Below are 23,357 nucleotides of genomic sequence, written 5' to 3' on the forward strand. Positions count from 1 at the left end.
TCGAAGTACTACGCCAACACAGTTCCGTGCCACAGCTTTAATAGGTCAATTCGGTCGATATTTTGCCAATAGAACGCGTCTTTGAAATTCTGATACTCGAGGTTTTGTATGAGATGGAATTGAAAATTTGCGTCAAAAAGTTTCCGAGAATTCGATGCGTTACGTTACCTTACAGTTAGGGCCTGGTTGAAGTAATGAATCTCCCACTTTTCCTCGTTAACTATGTGGGCACTCACTTATATAAAAAGTTCATGGAATACCAACTTTTTGAAAAAGTGGTTGGTTTGACTTGAATTTGAGTATGTATTAATTATCAACAAGTTATTAATAATGAGGTGAAAAGTTGTCCCATATTATTATGGATACCGGATAGCAACTTGAGGGTCAGTATCCACGAACCCGTTTCCGCTGAAGCACAATGGAGGCCGGGGATATCGTAGCATTCGCAACTACACTTCCAGCAGTAGCTTGTGTCGTCGCCTTTGTCGGACACGATGGTAGATCACACAAGAAGCCACGGATGAATGTTTACTCCATTCGAAACAACGTCTGGGAAGGTATTGCTGCCCTGTGCCAGTATCGTTTCACTACTATAACTGTTCTACGTCACAGGCGTCGAAGCCTGCCCAGGAGTTGGGTGGTACAAGCGCAACTTGCGTGTCAGCAGGTGCACATTTGACCAAATTGTGTATCGTCTCCAAGTTTTCGCGCACGATCAAGGTCATCGCTTACCAGCTATGAACGCCTTTGTCGACATGCGGATAAGGGTGGCCATGACACACAGCTACTTGTCTCAAGAAGGGGGATTCGCGGTAACGGCAGCGTTGTTCGGGGTCGCAAACGCCACGACAATTATCAACGTGAATGAGGTTTATATATCATAGGATATTATTATTGTCGTGATAATATGTTCTTATAAGTTTCATTCGTATATAGGTCATGGATCTTATTATTGCGTTAAGTTCGTCCGCTATTCGACTCCCCCAGGTGAACAACAATGGATAGCCAATGCTGCAAAATTCGAGCGCAGAGCTGGATTCCCCAACATCGGCGGGGCAGTTGATGGTTCTATTTTTAGAATGGAAAAGCCGTATGAATATGACGGGTAATACTTGAATGCATTAATACTTAAACAGATGTAAAATATTGATATATTGATATGCATTAGTTGGATTTGTCCTAAAGGGTTCGCCGCGATTAACTTGCAAGCGACGGTAGACGGCCGTGGGCGATTTATGAAGAACTCTCTGCGTCCGGGGTCGTGCGGTGACAAAAATGTGTGGCATATGTCGAGCTTGGGGCGACGTGTCCTAGCTATTTTGCCGGCGTACTTGCATATCATCGGTGATGCTGGATACACCCTTGCCACATACATGATGATACCCTACCCGATATACACTGGGATGCCCGGAAGTGAATCACGATACAATTATCTTCAGTCTCGTTCACGGATCGTCGTCAAGATGGCCTTCGGTGGCCTGAAAGGGAGGTGGCGTGTCCTGAAGCGTACCTTGACGATGAAAACTCCAAGAAGTTGTGGTCGAACTATCGTTACCTGCATGGTGTTGCACAACCTCACGATCGATGCCGGCGATGACATACGAATTACGGACCGAATTGACCCATATTTGGGACTTCATGTGCACGAAGAGACTTCTTGAAGTATTATACTACGTATTAATAGTATTATTATTATCAATAATAGTAGCCCCACAAGAATCCCTTTCCTTTTTACTATAACTTAGGCAACCTTGCCATGAGTGGTTCGTTACTTAGCGGATTCCCTGGGGGCTGGCTTTGAATGGTTGAGAACTATAATCGATCAAGGGCAGATCAATGTGCCAGTTGCGTCAGCGTAAGTTTATCTCGTATTTTATGTTTCATTTCAATTAACGACGAATTACAGGAACTGTAAAATTGGCAATGGAAATTGATTGGGCATAACATTTGTTGCAATAATATAAAGGCAAAATTCGCAATTAATAGTGTCCGGATAAGCATTCCACAGTAATCACTTGAATTACTCTGCGACGACTACGCAGTGCGACGGCACGACCATTTTGAAACGAAACCTCATGCACCAACGCAAGTCGGCGGCTGCAACGCCACCCGCCGCGGCAGCAGCGTCGGAACAGTCCAAGCACTCCAAGCCATTCACGTATGACTTTGGCGGTCCGATTGGATCGTTCGTCATCATGTGCATCTTGCCAGTCGTGGTCGTATTCCTCTTTGCTGGGTGCAATGCGTCGTACTGCATTGACAACCGATTTGACTTTGGGGAGCTGTACATCCAAGTCACGACGACGTTGTCGTGGAGCGATCTTGTCGACGCGAAGGCCATTGCGGTTGTGTTTGGATGGTTTGGGTTGCAAGTGCTGCTGGAACGGTTGGTACCGGGTGAGTTTCACAACGGAGTGGTGCTGCCGACCAAGGACCGACTGGTGTACAAAGTGAACGGCCACACGTGCTTCTGGCTGTCCATGGCCATCGTCGCCATTGGCCATCTTCAAGGCGTTGCGCCCTTGACGTACGCGTACGACCACTACCTCCACCTGGCCGTCGGCGCCATCCTCCTCTCCTTCTTGATCAGCGTGTTCGTGTACGTCGTATCCTTCCGCCGCCCTGACGTCCTATGTGCCGAGCAGGGCACGTCGCCGTCCGCCGTGTTCAACTTTTTCATCGGCCGCGAACTCAACTTTCGCACGCAATCCACTGGCACGTTTGACTTGAAGTACTTTTGCGAGCTCCGACCCGGTCTGATTGGCTGGGCAGTGCTCAACCTGGGCATGCTGGCCAAACAGCTCGAGCTCCACGGAACGGTGTCGCATTCCATGGCGTGCGTCGTGTTTTTTCAACTCCTGTACGTCTGGGACGCGTTGTGGCACGAAAAGGTTCGGTGGTTTTGTTTGCTACGTGTTTGCTACCCGTTTTTTATACCCCTTCTAGTGCGTGCTCACAACCATGGATATCACGACCGACGGGTTTGGCTACATGCTGGCGTTCGGAGACCTTACGTGGGTGCCGTTCACGTACTCGTTGCAGGCGCGGTACCTTGTGGACCGAGACCCGCAATTGAGCGTTCCTGTGATTGCCGCCATTGTCGCGCTCAATATGTTGGGGTACGCCATCTTTCGCGGGGCAAACGCCCAAAAGGACGCGTTCCGAACAGACCCCCACGGCGACAGTGTCAAGCACTTGAAGTGGATGCCCACGAAGCGCGGGACCAAGCTGCTCGTGTCGGGATGGTGGGGCTTGGCGCGCAAGATCAACTACACGGGCGACTGGTGCATGGGGCTGGTAACTATATATATATATATATATCATGTGGTGTCACCCAAAAATTGAATAACGTCATGAATATTATTTTTGTGCTGATTCACCAAATCCATATCAGTCGAGTTTTTGTGCGGAATGTTGTACGTACGATATGTGTGCTCACACTATGGATAGTCTCACACTATTTCGATGGATGTTCCAGGAGTGTATTTGATTGGCTAATTGACATCGTTTTCTAGCTTTTGATTGGTCGGTCGATTGTCTGTGTCGATTTGTATAACGTTTGATATATATATATTTGTAGGCGTGGTGTGCGTACACTGGCAGCGCAAGCATCATGCCGTACTACTACGCCATCTACTTTGCCATTCTGCTCGTGCATCGCGCGGTCCGTGATGACACGAGTTGCCGCGAAAAGTACGGCGACGACTGGACCACGTACAAGACGCATGTCCAGGCAGTATTTGTACCTGGCGTGATTTAATAGCCTTTACTAGTACTACTAATCAACTATTCTACGATACTATTCGCCACCTTCGTACCGAAGGTAGAGCTCTTTGGTCACAACCAACCCGACGATGTCCGCCATGTGTTGGTCCGACAGGTACGGCCGCAGGATGCGCACGCTGTCCAGATACAGCGCTTTGCTCCATGGACATTTGTGAATACCTCGGTAAAACACTTTGATCGCGGCTTGGACTTGGCCGGCGTGGACTTCAAAGCGAAGGTAGAGGCGCCACAGCAAAGCCGACCTAGAGCACATGCATACATCATCTTATCATCTTCATGGATGGTACCCATGGGATCGCCAGCTGGACGTGTCATCCATCGCGTCTTCAAAGAGCCGCCGAATGCGGCCGATGGCCACGGGTCCCCATTCATGCAGTGCACAGCACGACTCGCGCACGTCCAGCTCGTTGGCAGTCTTCAAGCGATGCACTTCGCCCATAAGTCCCATCAAGTACACCTACAATACAATGGTGAATTGATTGGCAAAACATGACTTTTACTTATGTACCATGGGGGACGCGGCATCGAAATGCAATCGACTGGAGGCCACGGCGGCCTGCACTTGGCGGCGCACTTGCTGGCTCATCGCGTTGTTTTGCTCGGCGTCGACAAACAAGTGGACAAACACGGGGTGGTCTGGCGCCTACCCCACATCGTCACACACAGTCGCCGTTCCTCGTCACACATTTAACGTCGTCGCACATACCAACTGCATGGCCAACTGTGTGACGTGGCGCCACTGTCGAGGCGACTGCCGACCGCCCCCCGTGCGCAAAAGAAAGTCCAGATACGCAGCCACGAGCCACTCCATCACTCGTCGCCACGCATCCGGCGCCAACGTGCGCGAGTGCTGCTGGCAATTGGATTTGGCCATATCGATCCACTTGCGAAAGCACTTTGTCGCAGACGAGAGCCCTTCAACGGCGTACAAGACAAGCGCGTGGGTGTAGACGACGTACGGCAGGATCGGAAGCTGGGAAGACGACGACGACGAGGGGGTGGAGGTCGTGAGCAGCGCTTGGTCTAATTGCGCCTGCAATCGGAAGCGGACTAGTCGCAGCGCGGCCGCCGGCACCATGGCCGCATACTCGTTCGTCATGGCTTTCTCGACTTTTTTACACGCTTTAGCTACCGGCTCTGGCACGCTCCTATTGCAAAGTATGTGATATTGGCAGAATACACAGGCTGTACTGTACTCGGGGAAAAACGCTTTGGCCACAATGTACACGCAGCACCAGACGGACCGATCCGTCCACGGCAGCTCGGCCATTATCTGGGCGCGGAACCGGAGATATAGGAACCGATGCTGTTCGACGGACGTCGACGGGAGCGACTCGACGGTCCTGTCGCAGATGCGGACGACCTGCTTGGCATTTTGCAGCCGCCACTCCATGATGGCGTACTGCTCCCACAGCGTCATGTCGGTGGGGGCGGCGGCGAGCAGCTGCTTGGCCAGCGCCCGCGGGGCGTCCGGGAGACTGATATGCATCGCCAGCTTGGTTTCAAACTCCATGAGAAGGTCATATTGGTGCGTTTGCCACAGCAGATGACGCACGTGCGTCGCTTTCGACGGGTCGGCGAGGGTATCGGGGGAAATCGCCAGCGCATCATGGAGGACATTCTGCAACAAGGCCAAGCGATCGATACCCGGCGTCGGCGGCACATGGTTCTGGAACGTTTGACAGCTGGTCGTGACCATGTCGTTAAACCAAGGGAACACGTCGTCCTGATACTGCCACTGCAGCACCTGCGACGACAGCCGCGCCGACGACTTGACGCCGACCTGGTCCAAGTATGACAGCAACAGGTCGCGGTGCCACGTGTCGGGCACGTGAAACAAGAACGGTTGGATTTCGTCAAACAAGAGCACGCGGTCTGGCTGGGCTTGGATGCTACGATTACAATTTTAAATATATATATGTAATAAATAGATAATTTTAAAATAGCTTCTAAACGATATATGTCAACATATTATAGAGAACAAAGGGACGCACAAGGAAGCGTGGGTAGGGTCGCGGGGGTGCAGCGGATGCCATTGCGTCGCATGCAGAATCGTTTCTTCTTGAAGCAGTTGCACATGCGGGTCGTCGTCCGCCACCACCGCCGCGTCCATCCGCTCGTCGCGATCCGCCACCATATTGGCCTGCTTGGCTACCGTGTTCTTCACCTTGGGTGGCCGATTTGACTGGAGTTCGTGCAGAATGCGCTCGTACTCGGCCGAGTCTTGAGCGTCTTGGATTGGAATGCGGTACCCGTGCAAGTTACTCCACACATACTCATCCCGAGTGTCTTGTGCTTGGCTACTACGACTGGCATCACCTTCAACGACGTGGCTAGGCTGGTGGTGATGCCGACAAGACAGGTGATTGTTCAAGTGCACTGGCGGTTGCATGGCCACTACTTCGTGCTGGACGCGGGTCTCTAGTGTGTGCATGTACTTTTGCATCGACGGCAACAAGTCCGACGCGTACGTCAGGTGGTGGTCGCCGGGGGTTGTCGTGGGGGCAGCGGTAGCTGCTTCTTTTGCCTGTTCAAGGTATATATATACATATATATCAGTAACCTTTTACAGGGGATATATATATACATATCACTCTAGCCGGTGCACTTTGCACCGTATCCGTCAAAGGTATTCATTCATACATCAAGTAGTGGACACAACTAGTCTACATGTGCGTACCGAGTGCCACGCCGCCCACGTCACATGTCCTGCTTCGCCAAACCGGGGCAAGTCGAGCTCCCAAAACGCTTGAAACTCGTGCTTGAGCTCATCTAACGATGCGGCGTTCGATCCGAGCACGAACGCACGGGGCATGCCCAGGTTGAACTCGAGCAGCGCCTGCATGAGCCCGACGGATCGCTCCGTGTACCCGGCCTTGGCCTCAAGCGAGCAGAGCTGGGTGTAGAATAGCACCAGGCTCGCGCTCACGTCGGGTTGGGTGGACAGCTGGAGGGTTTGGATGAGTCTGGCGTACAGGTTTCGCATCTTGGGCAGGGAAAACGAGCTAAACTGCTGCTGGGTTTGCTGGATAAGCAGCAGCCATAGCAGTTCGCTGTCGGGGGCCGTGAGCAGGTGTTGCTCAAGTCGACTGGCCAGTTCTTCTGGAGCTTGCAGACACATGAGCCACGTAATGGCGTGCAACTCGACGGACGTGGGGTTGGCCGCTTTGGCTTTTTGCAAAATCGCGAGCTGCTTGTCCAGCACCGCCGACCGCTGCTTAAGCTTGTGGCGCACGAACGCGCCGCCTTCGCGCTCCTGCGCTGCCATGTACTTGATCCACAACGAGACATTCTAGCCACCGCCAAATAGTGTGAGACATCATTGATACGAGAAGGGCGTCGTACAGAGGGGGTCTGTCGGAGGGCTTCGTTGAACCGCTTGTTTTCCGCCATCACGAGCGCTTCCAGCCGTTGGTTGTCCGTCTGGGCATCGTCTTCTTCAACGTCAGCAAATGGCTCGACTGAGATGAACGGAGCGGCCACGTCGAACGGAGGGACGGCGGTGGTCGCTCTTTCTGCAAAGTTCACCCGACGGGAATGACGGGGTTGCCTGAGGGTCGGGTCAAAGTAGCGCACGGCCGATGTCGAGTCGTCCATGTGTTTACGCCGACGCTTCACGAGGTGGTACCTGCATGCGAGGGATGTGAGAGGCGCGCATAAACATGTCGTAGTTGTGGCGGCGGACCTGCATACCTTGGTATGTCCTTGTCAGCGAGAGTGCCGTAGAAGAGGTTGTTCTTGTCGCCTCCGCGATCGATTTCAAACACGGCGTTTTGCTTCGGAGGGGGATGTGGCTTTCTAGTGGTTACGTCGGGTTTTTTTTTCTCTGTCCGCGCTGTCACGACCTCGCGGGATGCTGCTGGAACAGCATGGTCGTCGTCGCTGTCGTCATCGTCGTCACTGATGTATGTATCCGCATAGGTTTGGCCAACATTGAGCCAGTCTAGGAGAACAAAGGAGATTTCCATCATGAGCATCTACGACTGGTGTCTTGTCGTAGTCCTTACCACGTTTCTTCACCTTCGACGCGGACGCGTCCACGGCGGCGCCTGACGAAAACATGGCACGCTGCGTTATCGCCGGATAATTCGTTCGGATATGTCAACAAAACGAATCCAGCAAAAAAAAATCACGATTATTTCAAATAATAATAATAGTAATACATCGTATTAATAGAATAATACTTCGAAGTAATACTATTATAAATGATCCTACTCTCGAAGTACTTCGAGTATACTTCGAAGTAATTTACTACAGTACTTCAAGTATTAATCATATTAATAGTAACTTACTACTATTAAAATAGTAGTAAGTTACTACGTACTATTATTAGTACTTGAAGTACTGTAGTAAATTATACTCGTACTAGTACTGTACTTCCATTAACGTTAGGGTTAATAACGTTAGGACGATTGCACATATTTCATACAGTGTAGTACATAGTACTGATTTAAGAGAATACCTAAGCACATGAGGTATTGTAGTAGTACTACTAGTAGTATCCCTTTTTACATGATGTCAGACCGAACGACAGCATTGGCCCGAGGAGGAGTGTTTGGAGGGGTATGCAACCCTCGAACGGATTTCTCATACAGCCTTTGCCGCAGACATTCCTTTTGGTACCGTTCGAGGTCTTGGGCGGCCAGCTGGTGGCATCGCGTGCGCACCTCGAGCGGCGACTGTTCGAAGAGCATGTTCAGGCTCATGTCGTCGAGGCCGGACCGGTCCGTGTACATGCGTTTGAAGATGTCAAATGGAGATGTGGAAGGGGTCGGCTGGGGCGGCGGCGCGCGGACCATCGAACTGTTGCTACTCGATTGTGGTGTCGTCGGCTTCGCTCCAGCCCCCGCCGCGGACGCTTGCTGCATCCGGATGGGTGGGTGATACTGCTGTGGTAGCTTGTGGGGCAGCGAAAGAGGCGGCTCGCGGCGCCTCATGAATTGTTCGGCCACAGCGTGCAGCGGGACGTACGTCGACATGTCTAGCTCCGCGTCCGAGTGGAGAAACCCAGAAGGGTCAAACGACGGAAACAAGCCGAGCTCCGAGGGGTCACCGACGGACGCTGGGGTTGTCGACGGGTTGTCTTCCGGGGCAGTCGTGCCATCTTGCACGGTAGAACGAGATGGGTCGGCTGCTGATTCCGCCGCTTTGTGTACTACTTACGTGTTGGGATGGATGTGGGATAGATAGATCTAGTGTATGCAAATACTTGTACGGGTTCGTTTTTCGGCCAGAAACTCGGCGGTAGCGTTGAAATCTTCCACGTCCGAGTCTGCGGCGACTTGGTCCTCGACGACGGGAAGGTCCGGCGCCGACAAGTCCGTCCCGACAGAGGGTGGGTGGTCGTAGGCTAAATATTTCCACAAGTCTTGGCATTCCCTACACAGTAATATGACGTGGCGACTCCAGAGAAACCAAAGGACCCACCGGGGTTTCAGATGAAGGTGGTGTTTGTACTGCAAGTTGGCCGACACTTCCAACCAGTTGATGGACACTGAATAAGTCGTTAGACATTCATGGATCGTGGAAATGATGCTACCTGGTGGTCTCGACGCAGCCATGGCTCTCGACGACTCGGCATTGTCGTTCATTTGTTGCAAAATCTCCATGCACATGATGTTGGCGTCGCCCACCAAGTACTTTCCCAAGATGAGGTCGACCCGCGTGGAATTCATGGATGCTTTACGGATCGGAGGATGTTTCCCCTCGCCATCTTCGTTCTCTTCGCCAGATACCCGAGCCCGCTTGGACGCTTTCGTTGGCGCGGCGTCTCGTTGGTTTTCTGGTGCCGACGATTCGTCTGAAACACCCCCGGTCGCTACATTCAACGGCGATGTTGCTTGATGATCCAATCCTTCCTGCCTCTTCGCTTCCTTGTCTGCGTTCTGTCGCCTGGCACTGTGCCGTGTGCTGACGTGGAACACTGGTGGAGTTGTTGTGGGTGGTGCCATCGTGCTTGACGAGGGCAGAACACACATACAATGAAATATTTTGACCAATCACAGCACCGAAATTTAGTAGCGAATCACAGCACAGACAGATGATATTTATTCGTTGAATATAACCAATCATAATGGTTTATTTTTCAGCCAATCAGGCATTGGAATGCTGGTGCGACGACTGTACGACATCCTACGAATCAGATGCTGCAAATCTACGAAACCACCCAAAGGAGTACGTGGCACCGTGCGATGGCTGGCCGTAGTTCTCGTGGGTCCCGTTCCGACGTCAAGAAGAAGGCATTTGATTCTCGTGAAATTGCCCAGCTCCCATTGCATTCACCACGATCTTCGATTTTCACACCATGCGAACCATCGCGGTGCGAAAGCGGTCGAATGTACTGCTGGCAAATGACGACGTGCTGTCTGCAGAGGACAGGAAGACATACTAGACACAAACAGCGTTGGAGTAAAAGTGTGCTTTGATGGTCGACTAAACGATACTATTCCAGATATTCCAGTCGCCAGGGCGAGCTATACGATGTTGTGCGAGAGTAAATGGCTACAACTGCTTGGAATTCAATGAACGACCATAAGTTATTACTTGGACAACCACCCTATTTGAACGCGCTCTTAAATACGCGGTCGCAACTAGGCGACGTGGGACGACGACGAGTTCGTTGTGTTCTCGCCTGTCACATCCAAGTAGCTGTCGAGGAGGAATGGGATCATCACGTCTGGCATGATGTCTTCTAATGGATGCGATAACACCTGTTGTAGTTGCGTTGTTCCTGTGGAGGGTGCATCGCTGCTGTCGAGGGCGTACACGAGCGTTGCGGACTTTGGCTGGAGCACGCCTTTCACTTTGAAGGCGGAAATGCGCTCTCGTCGATGGAACCCCGCGTCCTTCTTCTTTTGATCGAGACGTCGCTGGTTTTCATTGGCTTTGGCTCTGTGAAACGTGCACATTTTGTGCAGGGATCCGTTCGGTTTGATGTGTCTCTGGTTGCTGCACTTGCCTGTTCGATACAGGCACATTTTGTGGGACCTGGACGACGATAGCCGTGACATGGACCTCCCTTTGGAAGGCTCCCGTGGCGTAGGCTCGCTCTTCGTGGGAGGGGATACGAATGTAAACACATCATTTTCCGTCCGCGGGATCGTTCGAGGGGTCGTGAAGTTGGCATCCTCCGCGCATTCCATTGGACTCGTTGTCGCTTGCGAATCAAAACGATCAATGGCGAAGGGCGTACGTTAACCCACTTGATTGTTCTATATCGTGTAAAAGTAATCCCTTTCGTCTGTCTCGTTGAAGATATAGGTTACGGTATACAATCTGTAAGATCGGCACACTTTCGAAAGGATGCTCGATTGTGATTGGTAGAAACTGAAACCGCCGCCGCGTGCTTCTCCGCTTTCTCCAAGTAGCCAGCCAGTCTGTGGGGGGTAACACCTTGTTAGTAGCCAAAGAGAGGTCCATGCTAAAAGCATGAGTCGTCCTGCTAGTCCAGCTACAACAGGTAGTACGTGCATATGTAGATGAAGTCTCTTTTGTCCAGTAAAAATGTGCCTGTTTCGGACATCTCCGCCATTCTTCCCATCATCGCACCTATCGCCATCTCCCTTGGGAGTAACCAACATGTTTATAAGTTACCGTGCAGCGCATAGTTGGCAACTCCGATCGCAGGGTTTGACATTGCGACCAATGGGACTCGCACTCTCTACGAGTACCTCAAGTATATACAGTATTCCACGGCTTCTGCATCGACGGAGGAATCTTGTGTTCCAAGGTGGTAGGGCCTTTTCGGATGTATCGAATAGTGCTGTTCCGAACAGACAAGCGAACGTGGGCTTGCTACTTGTAGATGTACTAAAGAACGTATCTCTGCTTCACTGAAACAACGCTCACATATAGGCGTGTCATATGTGGCTGGAAGAATTACAATGGAAGGAGGACTCCAAGCCTGCCTGGCGTCTCTGCAATTGTCCGATTTTAGGGTACACTGAATTGGCACTGCGAACCAGAACAAGTTGAGTGGACACGGCAGTATTATACGTATAGTTACTGCGAACCCTATCAATTGGGTTGGGCGATTCGTAACGCCATGAACGACGTAACGTTATTGAAAATTTGTTGCTTGAAGTGCATGCGTGATCAGCAATGGATTCTATCTTCAGGTGGTCGTGACACAGACTTCAGGGTTTACCAGAGGCAGCAAAACAGCACCCTGGCACTCCTCCTTGTCCAGGCGAACGCTTGAGCGATATTTAGCTTGAGCGATATGTAGTTGTTGTGCACATTTCTATTCTAATGTCTAACATGTAACACCTTTGCTTGGAGTAGTCGTTATCGTAGAAACAAATGGTGTGGAACTCAAGCAAACCTTGATCTACGTTTTAACGTGGGAACTGCTGACATGCACACTAATATTCTGTCCTTTATACCATTACGGTACCGTATAGTGTATATGTATTGCCGACACACATTCGCAAAAATCGGCTTTGGATGGTAACGCTATCATTGAAGGGGTGATTATGCCGGCGATATATGTCGCGCTTGAGCATTTGGGCGGTGGTGATGCATCATGAGTGAGTTTGGTTCGGCGGACGAAAGTAATCTCTCAGAACACGAATTTATTGTTTCGCAAAGGCGACAGACTGTTAGATCCGAAATCAGCTTGCCTGGCACAACGCGTTGATGGATACCCTATCAAAGTGATATATTCCATGTGGTAGCTCTGACATATGTCGTCATTGCCCCACCAATGAAACTAAACTTATCCAGAAGACCGGTGCTTTTCACTTGGGACGTTCATGCTCGCATTGACATTTGTCTGGAACAACCTCGCCGGAACCTAACCTCGCGCAGACCGTATTAGTTGACTTGTAGATGATATCAAATGCGAAAGGAATGGTGGTGCATATGTCAGGCATACTGTAGTACACTGAATACCTATGACAAGCTTCGACATGCACTGCTACAAGCAAGAAGATTGTGGCCCCAATGCATGTATAAGCCATATATCGTATATGAGTTCCAACTATGGCAACTTGTAATATATAGGGGTCTTTGTTAAATGTTATGAGATTACCACACGTGTCACTAAAGTGGCGCATCCATAGCGAGGCCAGGTGGACCACCACGACGCGGACGGGCATCCACCAACAATCGAGGACGGGCCTTCGAGTGGAGATTGGTGCTTATGATCCAAAGGCTGCCAATTACCATGAAGTCTTACTGTTGTGCGCTGCTGAATGGGCACGCCACAGTCATATGCGGTGGCTGAAGCTCCATTGGTCCGATGTCAATCCAGATGGGCAAGTTGTGGATTGTGCAATCGACGAATGGACATTTGGCTGTGGTGAAATATTTGCTCGAAATGGCGTGTCCGTCGTTGGTGGAGGCCATGGACGGCGTGGCCATCTGGCACTCCTGATAAACTTTCACAAGTGTGGAGTCAGCTGTTCGACCTCTGCGATCGATCGGGTGGCTTCTCGTGGCCATTTGGAAGTTGTCCACTGTCTTTACTCCAACCGAAGCAAAGGATGCACCGATATGGCGATCGAGTGGGTTGCCACCACCGGGCTCAACTCCTTGGTCGAGTGTACTTTCAATCCCAGACTTTGTTGACTGCAAGTGGTCAAGGGGATGCATGTCCACGCTACCATTCACTTGTCCGAGACCATGCAGTGGGTGGAAGCAGTCAAGTTACAGCGACCACCACGCAATAACTCTCGCGACTGCCGGCACTGCCACGCGTGGAGGAGTGATTGGCCAAATGGCCACGGAAACGAGACTGATATCATCTGGCATATACAGTACTAAATATAGCACTAGTACGTACTCGGAGTGTAATTGGAGTCAAGCAGTATTGTGCAAGTGATCTACTTCGAAGTAAATCCCAGTGTACAACCACGGTCACCATTTGTCGTCCTATGGGTCATGTTTCGCCAAATGTATGTACTGCACAGTGCATCCATAATACTGGAGCAATCTTGTCTTGTCCAGAAAACTACTTACTACATTCATTTTGACTTGTTAAAACGCAAACACGACTTTTTGAAAGTCAAATCCGCGGTCATATGCTTCGCGCTGGGCGTCCACGATCATGCCTTCGGGGCCACACGCGAGGACGACTGTGCGCGGGATGTTCTGGAACCTCTGCAGGATAGCGTCGGCGGTGGGGCGTCCGGGGGAATACCTCACGACGTCGCCACGGTCGGTTTCGATCTGGCCTTCGGAAATCGCTAAACTAACGTAAAATTCGGCCGTGACAAAGTGGGGTAATGGGAACATCATGGTCTGGCAACTCAGTAGCTCGTCCGGGTGTCGCACCTAGTTCAAAATCGTCGTCGCACATGTGACAGGCAAGATGTGACATACCACCCAGCACAAGTGCATTTTCACGTGGGCATGGCTGTCGAGGAAGTTGATCGCCCCAAGGAGGGGGGTGACTCCGATGCCACCGCCCACGAGCACCACTTGCTGGTACTTGGTCAAGTCCACGGTGGGCTGGCCGTACGGTCCGGCCAATTTCACATTCAAGTGGTCATGCAGGTGCGACAACACGTGCAGTTTGTGGGTGAAGCTGTGGGGTTTCACTGATTTGATGCAAAATGCAATGCCGTCGCGGGCAGGTGTGATCATGACCGTGAACGGATGCCATGCCGTGGCCGAGATGGCTGGTACGTTGACATAGGCGTGGGAACACAAGCGGTACTGCGTCACCCATCGCTGAGTGTGTTTGGTCAATGGCAGCGTGAGCATGGTCGTGTGGGAGGTGGTGATCGCCGTTGTGACGGTGTACCTAGGTGCAGGTCAACCATAGATCGGACAATGGGGGGTGGGGTGGTGTACGTTTTGAAGAAGGGCGGAAGGCGCACGAAGATGCCACCAATGCCGTAGATCACAAGCGGGCAAATGAGAGCGATTTGAATCGTGCGGCTGTGGAGATACACCAAGACAATGCCAGCCACAAACAGCACTCGATGGATGGCCAGGAACAGTTCGTACAAATTGAGTCGGATGATGGGGATGGCCACGACACCTGGCAACGATCGATCATGTATGTGCACACATGTCAGCATTCCAATCGATCACCAACGTTCACGGATGAACGATACTACGTACCCACGCAGAGAAAGCATCCGAGGGCCACAAAGCCAAAGAGGGGGACGACTCGTTGGCTGCCAAACGGATCGCGGTACCAGACAATGCCGGCGCCATATGCCTTGATACTGAAGGCCAGATGCAGCCCCCCACACAAAAGGAAGACGACGCTGAGGGCTTTGTGGAACTTGAGGAGGCGCGACTGGGCCAGATTGAGCCACCACCCGACATGGGACACGGGGACTATCAGGAGTGACAGATGAAACAGACCCAGGTGGCCACTGGCTAACGACACTTGGCGGTCGAACGCTACGACGTTGGCCTCGTAAAACGGCAGCAGGGCCAGCACCAGCACCAGACCAGTGAGGTACAGCAGGACGAGGATGCCTTCTCCCACGGACAAGTCGCTCAGCGTGCGTTGAATGGCAAAACAGCCGGAGCTAGCTTCCCTTGGTGGCGGCACGAGCTTGTGGTCCAGCCGTTCTAATCGGCAATTATTACGTTGTTGTTTCGAACAGATGGTGTGCTTTACTGAAGGAAAAGCGAAGCGCGAGCGAGGCCGTAGCCATCGAGGCGACGATGGTGCCGAGAATGACCACGTAGCTGGACGTGGACCCGACATTCCGCGTGTCTTTCGTGTCTGAAAAGGCTAAGAGCATCGCGCCTACATGCCACTAGGTAGCCATGGATGGTTCGACGCGATATGGGCATACCTTTGTCGACATGTTTCCCTGGCCACTTGGCCCCGTAGGCCCAAATGACGTTCGTCGGGGCATCGACGGCGATGGCCACATCATACACGTGGGACTCATTCACAGACATGGCCCGCGACACTGTAACCGACGTGAGCGAGTCCCGCGACGTCATGTCGATGACAGTATACGACGACTGGTAGCTTTGCATGTTCACTTTGGCCACGCCTTTGCCGTTCACGACGTACGTGTTGGCAGTCATTTTCGCGGCATCAAACACCAGCACGTTGGCGGGACCACCGATCGTCGACACCATCAAATTTGAACGAGCGATGCCGACCCCAAGCCACGAGGTGGTGCCCGTGAACGTCGCCTTTAGACACAGCAACGACCCACCCCGTTCCACTCGACTCTGCAGTGTATACGCCCCCGACGAGCCGAGGGCCACGCTCGGAAGCTTGTCCATGTTGAGGCAATCGGAGGCACTCGCTTCGCTCGCCGTGGACACCAGCAAGGCGGCGACGAGCATGCCAAGCACCCTGGGCAATGTTGCCAACGCCATCGTCTTGTGCTATCTTAATGGGCTGACCTCTACTACTGGAACGTGGTCAGTCCGACATGCGAAGGTGTGTTTTGTATACAAAACGCAAGTGCTACAACACTTGCACTGAAACGTTTTGGTGTACTACTGCCGACTACAGTACATATTGTGCATAACGTTACGCTCATTGTCAAGTAGTACTAGTACAGTACTAGTATATGAAATGTCAAACTATAGCAATACAATTTCGAGTAGTTACAATTTGTATCTTGCCTTTTCTAAAGAATGTCACGACTTCACATATATATAGTGTCCGAATTACACCCTAAATGGTGGGATGTTCGTATGAAATTGTTGGAGTCAGAAATGACCTGCAAAGTAGTCCACAAGGGCAATCACTTTGATGCAATGGATATGCGATGAATGAATCTACATGTAATTGTATCTTGAAGAGGACGAAATGTCAAAGCAAGCCCAAGTGCGTCGCAGTGAACCACTTGGTGGCCGAAATTGCTGACCATCGTCATCAGTTCAGAATGGTCCCACAGATGGTCGACAGAATAAGGACAGAAAGTGCAAAGTTACTATGTTCGGACGTTGACAGTGAATTTGCATATTTTATGAAGATAAAAACTGAACTCTCACAATACACGGATCAAACATTTGGGGAGGGGGTGCAATCGAATCGCGCCAACCAAAGCGATCCACAATCGATCTGATTGGTTGAATTTCATTTATATTGGCTAATAATTTTGCGCTCATCTGAGGTAGCCAATCAGATCGATTTAAATTCCAACGAGAAACCACACCACAACACGAAATTTCACTCGAAAGCACAATACTTATAATTAATTTCATATAGAGTACTGGTATACTAATCGTACTACGTAGTAGTTAGTAGTGGTATATAAGTAGTATGTAGTAGTTAGTAGGCTAAGCATGCATCGCTCGGTAGTGGTCGCCCGCTGCTGCCTTTTCCACGCCCCGCGCGACGCCCATTTCTTGGGTTTGCTGGGACGCAAAGTTGTTGAAGATTTGCTCGAGGGTGGTCTGCGACACGGTGTACTCCTTGACGTGCAAGTCGGTTTTGGTCGATTCGATGAGCGAAAACACGTTGGACAGCGCCAGCGTGTGCTTGTCACCGACCAACTTGAACCGCGACAGGTCGTTCTGGCGCTCCAACAGCAGCACATTCGGCTCCCCAAAGCTCTGGCCCAGGTACGCCGCCATCTTTTCAAAGCGGTCTTCACTGAGCCACCACGCGCAAAAGTCCCGCACGCGGACGTAGTCGTTGCGGCCGAGCGATTCCGCCAGCACATACCCCGTCGCATGCTCCATGCTGATCTGGTCGGCGCGGTGGGGTTTGGCCAACGACGCACACACGTCCACCAGCTGGTCCTTGGTTAACGTGGCCCCTCCTTCCAGCGAAGGCGACGTACTGATCATGCGGTCCACGTCGGCAGACAGCACGGCCGCCAACTTGATGTGCATCATCAGTCCATCGCCAAAGCGGTTCTTCAGATGCTGGACGCTTCCCACACATCGCAGCCGGCCACCCACCATGATGCCGACGCGGCTGCACAGCGCCTCGCACTCCTCCATGCTGTGCGTGGTCAGCAGAATCGTCGACTCTTTGCTGCGCGTGGAAATGTCGGCAATGACATCCCACATGAACCGACGGGACACGGGGTCCATGCCCGTGGATGGTTCGTCCAAGAAGATGATCGGGGGCGACCCAATCAGAGCGATCGCCACCGACAGCTTGCGCTTGTTGCCGCCGCTCAGCGTCCCAGCCAACTTGTGCTCAAAGTCGTTCAAGTTCATCTGGTCCATTTTGTCCTTGACCGTGTCGCAGATGCGTTTGGATGGCACGCCCTTGATGGACGCAAACAGTTCCAAGTGTTCACGAACGGTCAGCAGGTCGATTAGTGCGTCAAACTGTGGGCAGTACCCGATCAGCCGACGCACTTCGAGCTGCTGTGACATGATGTCAAACCCCCCGAGGGTTGCCGAGCCAGACGTTGGCAGCACGTCCCCCGTGAGGATCTTCATCGTGGACGTCTTGCCGGCGCCGTTGATCCCGAGGTAGCCGAAGCACTCGCCTTTCGGGAGCCCCAGCGACAGGCTGACCACGCCCACTTTGCCGCCCTTGTACACCTTGCGCAGACCGTTCATCACGACCGCGTCCTTGTCGGCTGCCCCGCAGGCCACGCGGTCCTCCTCGGCTTGGACGTCGACGTCCACTTCGTACGGTGCGTCAACAACCTGCGGGTCCTTCGTGATCTTAGCCTTGATCTTGGGAAAGCTCAAGGCGTAGTCGATGCCGATGGCGATGATGGGGAACAACACAGCCTCCACGGCCAAGTACCCGACTTCCCACCCGAGGATGTCAGTGCTAAATGCCGACGTGTCCTTCTTGAGCACGCCAATCGAAAGCCGCAGCGTGGCAATGCTGAGCTGGTTGAGACTGTTGCCCACGCAAAACAGCGGCGAGAGGCGCCAGATGAACTTGAGGTGCGCGTTGATCTCTTTGGTGGACTCGATGATGTCGAGGATCACGGATGTTGTCATCAAGATCGTGCCGAGAAGAACGTTGATCATGATAATGTACGTCTGAGACGACGCGGCGTCTGTAAACAAGTACGAAAGGAGGTAACAGAACGATACGATGGCAAACCCAAACAGCACAAATACCACGATGAGCGCGGCAAATGGCGACGCCGCGCAGGACGAGCAGTCGCGACCTGTGAATGGCGTAATGTCGAAGAAGTAGATGGCGAGCAGCCCAAATACACACGGCACCGAGTACAAGAGCAAGTCCCACGCAAAGTTGGCGAGCCAGAACGCCGGCAAACTCACGCCGCTGACCAACTGCTGGTGCTTGGAGTTGTGCGTCGGGTGCTTCTCGTGAACCAAATAGGGCACGATGGACGCCGTAAAGTACGCAAATGCGAGCACGACAAACACTGACGTGGTGAATGACACGATGGTCGTAAACAGGATCTTGGTCGAGTCGGTGAGCGGCAGCGGCTGGTTGGTACACGTCAGCTTCAAGGCTGGGTTCGCCGTGACAGTGCGGTACAGCGCTTCGTCCAAGAGAGCCTTGTGTACGATGGCGGCGTGGACTGCGGTGGTATTGACGGCCAAGTTGTACCCGAACGACCTCGACTTGGCGTCGCCCAGCAGCACGTACCCGCCGTACTGCCCGGGCACCGCCGCATTATTTGGGGCTTTGCCGTAGCCGCGCTTGAAGATTTCTTCGCCGGCGCGGACGCAGTAGCTGTTGGCGGTTGTCAGGTTGGCATATGTCACGCCAAACACGACGGGGGGTGGGGTAGCCGGGTACGCCGCCGCATCGTTTTGCGTGTTAATACCGACGAACGGCTGGGGCTTGGCGGACGAGATCTGCGACGCAGTGTCGCACATCCAGTCGGATTGGCACAAGTACGGCACGGGCGTGCTGTCTTTGAGAGGATACGCCGCCGTGTTGAGGACCAGCGGCGGGTCGTTGCGGGTCAGCGAGCTCGCTTTCAACAGCGCAATACCAAGCACGAGAAATACGATGGGCAGCACCGTTCCGAACACGACCACGCGCTTGTCCCGCTTGGCGGTGCGCACGCGCTTGAGCAAGAGCGCGTGAAAGTGGACCCAGAACATGGCGAGCGCCGACGGGGGCGCGTTGTCGGCTAGCTTGTACCCTTCCGACGACGACCCGTCATTGGATGTTACTGTCATGGGGACTTGCTTCGTCTTCTGCAGCGTGTGCTGGTGGTGCTCGTCGCCAATCTCCGCAACCTTGATGAACACTTCTTCCAACGTTGTCACAGAAATGCCGTACGAGAGCACACCCAAACGAGCCAAGTTGGCGTCCAGCTCGACAAACATAGGCGCAAACAAATGCGAGCAGTCTAATGGGAGCTGGAACGAGATCTCCGTGCCCACGTTGCTTAGTACCTTGGTGGCGTCGCCAATGTGACGCTGCACAAACGCGATCAGCGCATCCGTGTCGCAGTCGTCCATCTTGACGAGCGAAAAGTTGTAGCCGGCGCCGTACCTATTCTTGAGGAACATGGACGACCCACAGCATCGCAGCTCCCCTTCCGCCATGATGGCAATGCGGTCGCCCAAGATGTCGGCTTCGTCCATAAAGTGCGTGGTCAACACGATGATGCGGTTGTATCGGTTGTTGAGGATGATTTCCCAACTGCTGCGACGGCTGTACGGGTCCATGCCAGACGTCGGCTCGTCTAGAAATACCACCTGACTGTCGCCCAGCAACGCAATCGCTAGACTCAACTTGCGCTTCATCCCGCCCGACAAGTCGCTGGTCCTGACGTGACGCTTCTCCGTCAGCCCCACTTCGACGATCTTGGCGTCTACTTGAGCGTCGAGGGCATGGCCCCGGTACCCCTTGATCTTGCCGTAAAACATCAAGTGGTCGTGTACCGTCAGCTCGGCGTACAGCACGTCGTGCTGCGGACACATGCCGAGCGACCGGCGAAGTTGGCCCAAGTCGTCATGCAGCGACAGGCCGTGGACCGTGGCGTCGCCGCTCGTCGCTGGAATCATACCCGTCAACATGGAGATCAGCGTTGTCTTGCCGGCGCCGTTGTGCCCCAATAAGCACGTGATTTGGTTCTTGTACATGGTCAAGTTGATGCCTTTCACCGCGACCTTTACTCCACCAGGCACGGCAAACACTTTGCGCAAGTTTTGAATGCAAAAGGCGTCGCCCGACGTTTCTTGCTGCTTGAGCTCGATGCCTACGTCTTCCATGTTGTCGCTGTGCACGTCGAGAGCTACGGCGAGCGCGTCCGCCGACACTGCCTTGGCCGTTTCCTTCGTCCATTTCTTTCTCCAGTATGACGGTGTCACAGCAAAGTACCACGTCTCAGTCACCCCATAGTCCTTTGGCACCACACGCTCAAAGTACAGCCCCAGGAGCGTATACATGATGACATCAACGACCAAAAACAAGATCGCAGTCGTAAACTTGAAGTTGTTGATGTCGCTGCCCGCGTTGGCCGATGTGATGCCGATGCCGCTGGCTTCCGACTCGGCCAAGCTCTTGACGCCAAACGTGAGCGCCGCGGGCGCAAACAGACACGCGATGGCCTTGGACTTGGCGGCGGACGTGTCGTTAAAGCCGGCGGTGACGAGGTACATGGCGAAGAAGCCGATCATGCCAATGTACGTCCCCGTGCGGGATTTTGAAAAGATGGCGGACACCATGTACCCGTACGCGAGCACGGCCCATCCAAAGAGCAGGAAGAACACAAGCAACAACAGCACGTTCGAGTTGGGGAAGAGCACAACCTTGCCCACGACGGCTTGAAGGACGGCCGCCACGACGAAGATGGCGCCGTACGTGATGTACCAGCTCAACACGATCGCGCTTTCAGGCACGCCGAGGATCTTCATGAGTTCGCGGGCCTTGGTCTCTTTCTCCGAGATGAGCGCTACGAGCACCGACGACAGCGCGTGCAGGTACGACAGCACGAACACGAGGCCAAAGAAGTCCTTGACCGATTGATAGAACGGCGACGACGTGAACGCTTGGATGGGGAATGCAAACACGGACGCGCCGCCGACGGGCTGCGGCATCTGGCGCAGCGGTTTGGCCAGGGCCGACAGCGCCGCCAATGGCACGCTGTTCAAGTTGAATGGCTTCTTGGTCGCGTTCGTGTACGACATGATTGACAAGAACACGTTCAAGTCGGCCTGGAGCTGCGTCGACACTAGCGTGGCGTCCGTCATCGCATTGCCGGCGGCCATCACCGCCGTCTCCTGCGTGCATGTGCCCGTAGTGGTCCGCGTGTCGGCGTTCCAGTCCGGCACGCACAGGGCGAACCGCGTCACGAGCGTCTGGTAAGACATGAAGCCCGACTTGGCGTACCGCGTGTAGGAGTCTGTGTTGATCGAGCGCTGCAGAGGTAGAAACGGCTCTAGGTTGGTGCGCGGGACGTCGCCCGTGACCCCGCCGCGCCCGAGCGTCGAGTTTAGGCGGATGCTATACTCGATGTTGCCCGCGGAACCCAAGGGTGATGGCATGGCCGTGAACACGATGGCGGCGGCAATGCGGGGTGTCGAGAAGCTCTTGGCGTACTCGACGTTGGTAACGTACGCATTCAACGCCGTTTCGTCGGCGAAAAACTGGACGGAATCGGCGATCGACGGCACTGCCAACGTGCCGTTCGCATCGAGTGAAACGCGGGGGTACCACAAACTCAGCGTCTCGAGAAAGTACTTGCGCGTAAAGTCGTTGTCGGGTGCGATCGCGAGCTTTTGAGGGATGATGTTGTCGCGACAGATCGCCGGCCATGCGGACGGGGAGTTGACGTCGGCGTTCACGTTGCCCGAGTATGCGGCGGCAGAGCAAGCTTCGTTCTGGGCGGCCGTCATGCCCTTGGAATCTTGGCGTGCGTCCCATGCCTTGGTAGCCATTTGAAGCAACAGACCGGACACTGTGCCTTCCGTTTGGTAGAACTTCGGGAGCGGCACTCCAAACATAGTGTCGACATGGAACAGAGAGTAGCTCGTGCCGATGGTGTCACTGCCCTCAATAGGTTTGTCGGTGGACCAGCCATCGGGGACCTTCACGTCGTCTGTTAGGGTCTTGAGGCCGCCCATAAGCAAGATGAGCGCAACGGGGAGGAGGACCTCAAGCGCCCACTTGATCGGGTGTTTCTTCTTGAGCAAGAAGTTCTTCCACAGCAGGGTGGACGTGTACCCTCGCCGCATGGGCGGCAGCACTTGCTTCTCCATCAAGGGCGCGCCTTGGATGTCGGAGCCAGCGCTCATTTTTGAAAGTGTGCGTTGCCTGCTGAAGATTGTCTGACCATGTGGCGTATATACTTGAAGTTTGTATTGGGCCGGTGGAAACTTCGTCGAAGTTTGGACATTTACTTCGACGGTAGCCTGTCAAATACCCTAAATAAAGGAAATTGCACCATTTCAAATCTTATTCGATGTGTGCAAATCTTCATCGGGTTTCTGAGCGACGTGAAACGTTTTTACTAAATAACGTCGTTGCTTGCTTGAATGAAATTCAGCCACGCGATCGTTTTAACGACTAGGTTAAAGTACTTTTGGTTGTATGCAGCCTGGCACCCTACCTTATCCCTGTCACACCGATCACGCTATCGGAATGACCAACTATGACGAACGTCACTGTCGGCTGTGAGGAGTGAGTGGCCTCACCGGAGCTGACAGATTGCCACGAAAATCAAAGTGCTTGGTCATACATAGTGAATGTGCTATCTTAACTACCGGTAATGCAATCATTCATC

At 53.0% G+C, this 23,357-nt stretch overlaps 7 protein-coding genes across 13 annotated transcripts; 2 read left to right on the plus strand and 5 right to left on the minus strand.

The window, feature by feature from the left end:
- The first annotated feature begins 355 nt into the window (after positions 1-355).
- H257_16324 (hypothetical protein) lies at positions 356-1,139 on the plus strand. The gene is made up of 3 exons (XM_009844700.1): positions 356-557; positions 613-869; positions 937-1,139. The coding sequence occupies exons 1-3, from the start codon at positions 419-421 to the stop codon at positions 1,003-1,005; spliced, it is 465 nt and encodes a 154-aa protein (XP_009843002.1). The 5' UTR covers positions 356-418; the 3' UTR covers positions 1,006-1,139.
- An 834-nt stretch (positions 1,140-1,973) lies between these two features.
- On the plus strand, positions 1,974-3,797 carry H257_16325. Of its 2 annotated transcripts, XM_009844701.1 has the most exons (3): positions 1,974-2,891; positions 2,947-3,297; positions 3,581-3,797. In XM_009844701.1, the coding sequence occupies exons 1-3, from the start codon at positions 2,076-2,078 to the stop codon at positions 3,758-3,760; spliced, it is 1,347 nt and encodes a 448-aa protein (XP_009843003.1). In that variant the 5' UTR covers positions 1,974-2,075; the 3' UTR covers positions 3,761-3,797. The 2 variants fall into 2 exon arrangements, with proteins under 2 accessions (XP_009843003.1, XP_009843004.1); XM_009844702.1 differs by having other exon boundaries at positions 2,947-3,797.
- Positions 2,032-7,865, minus strand: H257_16326 (hypothetical protein). The gene is made up of 10 exons (XM_009844703.1): positions 7,794-7,865; positions 7,480-7,729; positions 7,132-7,414; positions 6,467-7,078; positions 5,781-6,313; positions 4,983-5,678; positions 4,493-4,934; positions 4,295-4,429; positions 4,074-4,243; positions 2,032-4,028 (listed from the first exon to the last, which is right to left on the minus strand). Exons 1-10 carry the CDS (start codon positions 7,846-7,848, stop codon positions 3,800-3,802), a joined length of 3,405 nt encoding a protein of 1,134 aa, XP_009843005.1. The 5' UTR covers positions 7,849-7,865; the 3' UTR covers positions 2,032-3,799.
- A 351-nt stretch (positions 7,866-8,216) lies between these two features.
- On the minus strand, positions 8,217-9,755 carry H257_16327. Of its 2 annotated transcripts, XM_009844705.1 has the most exons (4): positions 9,326-9,755; positions 9,214-9,280; positions 8,996-9,165; positions 8,217-8,941 (listed from the first exon to the last, which is right to left on the minus strand). In XM_009844705.1, exons 1-4 carry the CDS (start codon positions 9,735-9,737, stop codon positions 8,295-8,297), a joined length of 1,296 nt encoding a protein of 431 aa, XP_009843007.1. In that variant the 5' UTR covers positions 9,738-9,755; the 3' UTR covers positions 8,217-8,294. The 2 variants fall into 2 exon arrangements, with proteins under 2 accessions (XP_009843007.1, XP_009843006.1); XM_009844704.1 differs by having other exon boundaries at positions 8,996-9,280.
- A 529-nt stretch (positions 9,756-10,284) lies between these two features.
- H257_16328 (hypothetical protein) lies at positions 10,285-10,950 on the minus strand. The gene has a single exon (XM_009844706.1). It carries the CDS (start codon positions 10,926-10,928, stop codon positions 10,377-10,379), a length of 552 nt encoding a protein of 183 aa, XP_009843008.1. The 5' UTR covers positions 10,929-10,950; the 3' UTR covers positions 10,285-10,376.
- Positions 10,951-13,707: 2,757 nt separating this feature from the next.
- On the minus strand, positions 13,708-16,163 carry H257_16329 (hypothetical protein). 5 transcript variants are annotated; one of them, XM_009844710.1, is made up of 6 exons: positions 15,549-16,163; positions 15,368-15,499; positions 14,857-15,318; positions 14,584-14,773; positions 14,110-14,533; positions 13,708-14,061 (listed from the first exon to the last, which is right to left on the minus strand). In XM_009844710.1, the coding sequence occupies exons 1-6, from the start codon at positions 16,087-16,089 to the stop codon at positions 13,765-13,767; spliced, it is 2,046 nt and encodes a 681-aa protein (XP_009843012.1). In that variant the 5' UTR covers positions 16,090-16,163; the 3' UTR covers positions 13,708-13,764. The 5 variants fall into 5 exon arrangements, with proteins under 5 accessions (XP_009843012.1, XP_009843010.1, XP_009843013.1 ...); XM_009844708.1 differs by having other exon boundaries at positions 13,708-13,973; positions 14,062-14,533; XM_009844711.1 differs by having other exon boundaries at positions 13,708-14,533.
- A 726-nt stretch (positions 16,164-16,889) lies between these two features.
- H257_16330 (hypothetical protein) lies at positions 16,890-22,871 on the minus strand (the record flags this gene model as incomplete). The annotated part of the gene is made up of 1 exon (XM_009844712.1): positions 16,890-22,871. A coding segment is annotated over one exon (5,870 nt), but the record flags the coding sequence as incomplete, so codon positions are not given.
- Positions 22,872-23,357: the final 486 nt, after the last annotated feature.

The sequence above is a fragment of the Aphanomyces astaci genome (assembly GCF_000520075.1).
Source record: "Aphanomyces astaci strain APO3 unplaced genomic scaffold supercont1.84, whole genome shotgun sequence".
Classification (NCBI taxonomy): Eukaryota; Oomycota; class Saprolegniomycetes; order Saprolegniales; family Verrucalvaceae; genus Aphanomyces; species Aphanomyces astaci.

What these genes read in the sequence shown, in the direction of transcription:
- H257_16326 (XM_009844703.1), bottom strand. Translation starts at nt 7,848, where the DNA reads ATGTTTTCGTCAGGCGCCGCCGTGGACGCGTCCGCGTCGAAGGTGAAG. An exon ending in GCTGACAAGGACATACCAAG is followed by an intron (nt 7,415 to 7,479) that starts GTATGCAGGTCC and finishes CCTCGCATGCAG; the next exon opens with GTACCACCTCGTGAAGCGTC. An exon ending in CACAGTTGGCCATGCAGTTG is followed by an intron (nt 4,430 to 4,492) that starts GTATGTGCGACG and finishes GATGTGGGGTAG; the next exon opens with GCGCCAGACCACCCCGTGTT.
- H257_16329 (XM_009844710.1), bottom strand. Translation starts at nt 16,089, where the DNA reads ATGGCGTTGGCAACATTGCCCAGGGTGCTTGGCATGCTCGTCGCCGCC. An exon ending in CGCGCTTCGCTTTTCCTTCA is followed by an intron (nt 15,319 to 15,367) that starts GTAAAGCACACC and finishes ATTGCCGATTAG; the next exon opens with AACGGCTGGACCACAAGCTC. An exon ending in AAATGCACTTGTGCTGGGTG is followed by an intron (nt 14,062 to 14,109) that starts GTATGTCACATC and finishes ATTTTGAACTAG; the next exon opens with GTGCGACACCCGGACGAGCT.
- H257_16328 (XM_009844706.1), bottom strand. Translation starts at nt 10,928, where the DNA reads ATGGAATGCGCGGAGGATGCCAACTTCACGACCCCTCGAACGATCCCG.
- H257_16324 (XM_009844700.1), top strand. Translation starts at nt 419, where the DNA reads ATGGAGGCCGGGGATATCGTAGCATTCGCAACTACACTTCCAGCAGTA. An exon ending in TCGAAACAACGTCTGGGAAG is followed by an intron (nt 558 to 612) that starts GTATTGCTGCCC and finishes TCTACGTCACAG; the next exon opens with GCGTCGAAGCCTGCCCAGGA. An exon ending in CAATTATCAACGTGAATGAG is followed by an intron (nt 870 to 936) that starts GTTTATATATCA and finishes ATTCGTATATAG; the next exon opens with GTCATGGATCTTATTATTGC.
- H257_16325 (XM_009844701.1), top strand. Translation starts at nt 2,076, where the DNA reads ATGCACCAACGCAAGTCGGCGGCTGCAACGCCACCCGCCGCGGCAGCA. An exon ending in ACGCGTTGTGGCACGAAAAG is followed by an intron (nt 2,892 to 2,946) that starts GTTCGGTGGTTT and finishes TACCCCTTCTAG; the next exon opens with TGCGTGCTCACAACCATGGA. An exon ending in GCGACTGGTGCATGGGGCTG is followed by an intron (nt 3,298 to 3,580) that starts GTAACTATATAT and finishes ATATATTTGTAG; the next exon opens with GCGTGGTGTGCGTACACTGG.
- H257_16327 (XM_009844704.1), bottom strand. Translation starts at nt 9,737, where the DNA reads ATGGCACCACCCACAACAACTCCACCAGTGTTCCACGTCAGCACACGG. An exon ending in GGCTGCGTCGAGACCACCAG is followed by an intron (nt 9,281 to 9,325) that starts GTAGCATCATTT and finishes CGACTTATTCAG; the next exon opens with TGTCCATCAACTGGTTGGAA. An exon ending in CGAAAAACGAACCCGTACAA is followed by an intron (nt 8,942 to 8,995) that starts GTATTTGCATAC and finishes ACACGTAAGTAG; the next exon opens with TACACAAAGCGGCGGAATCA.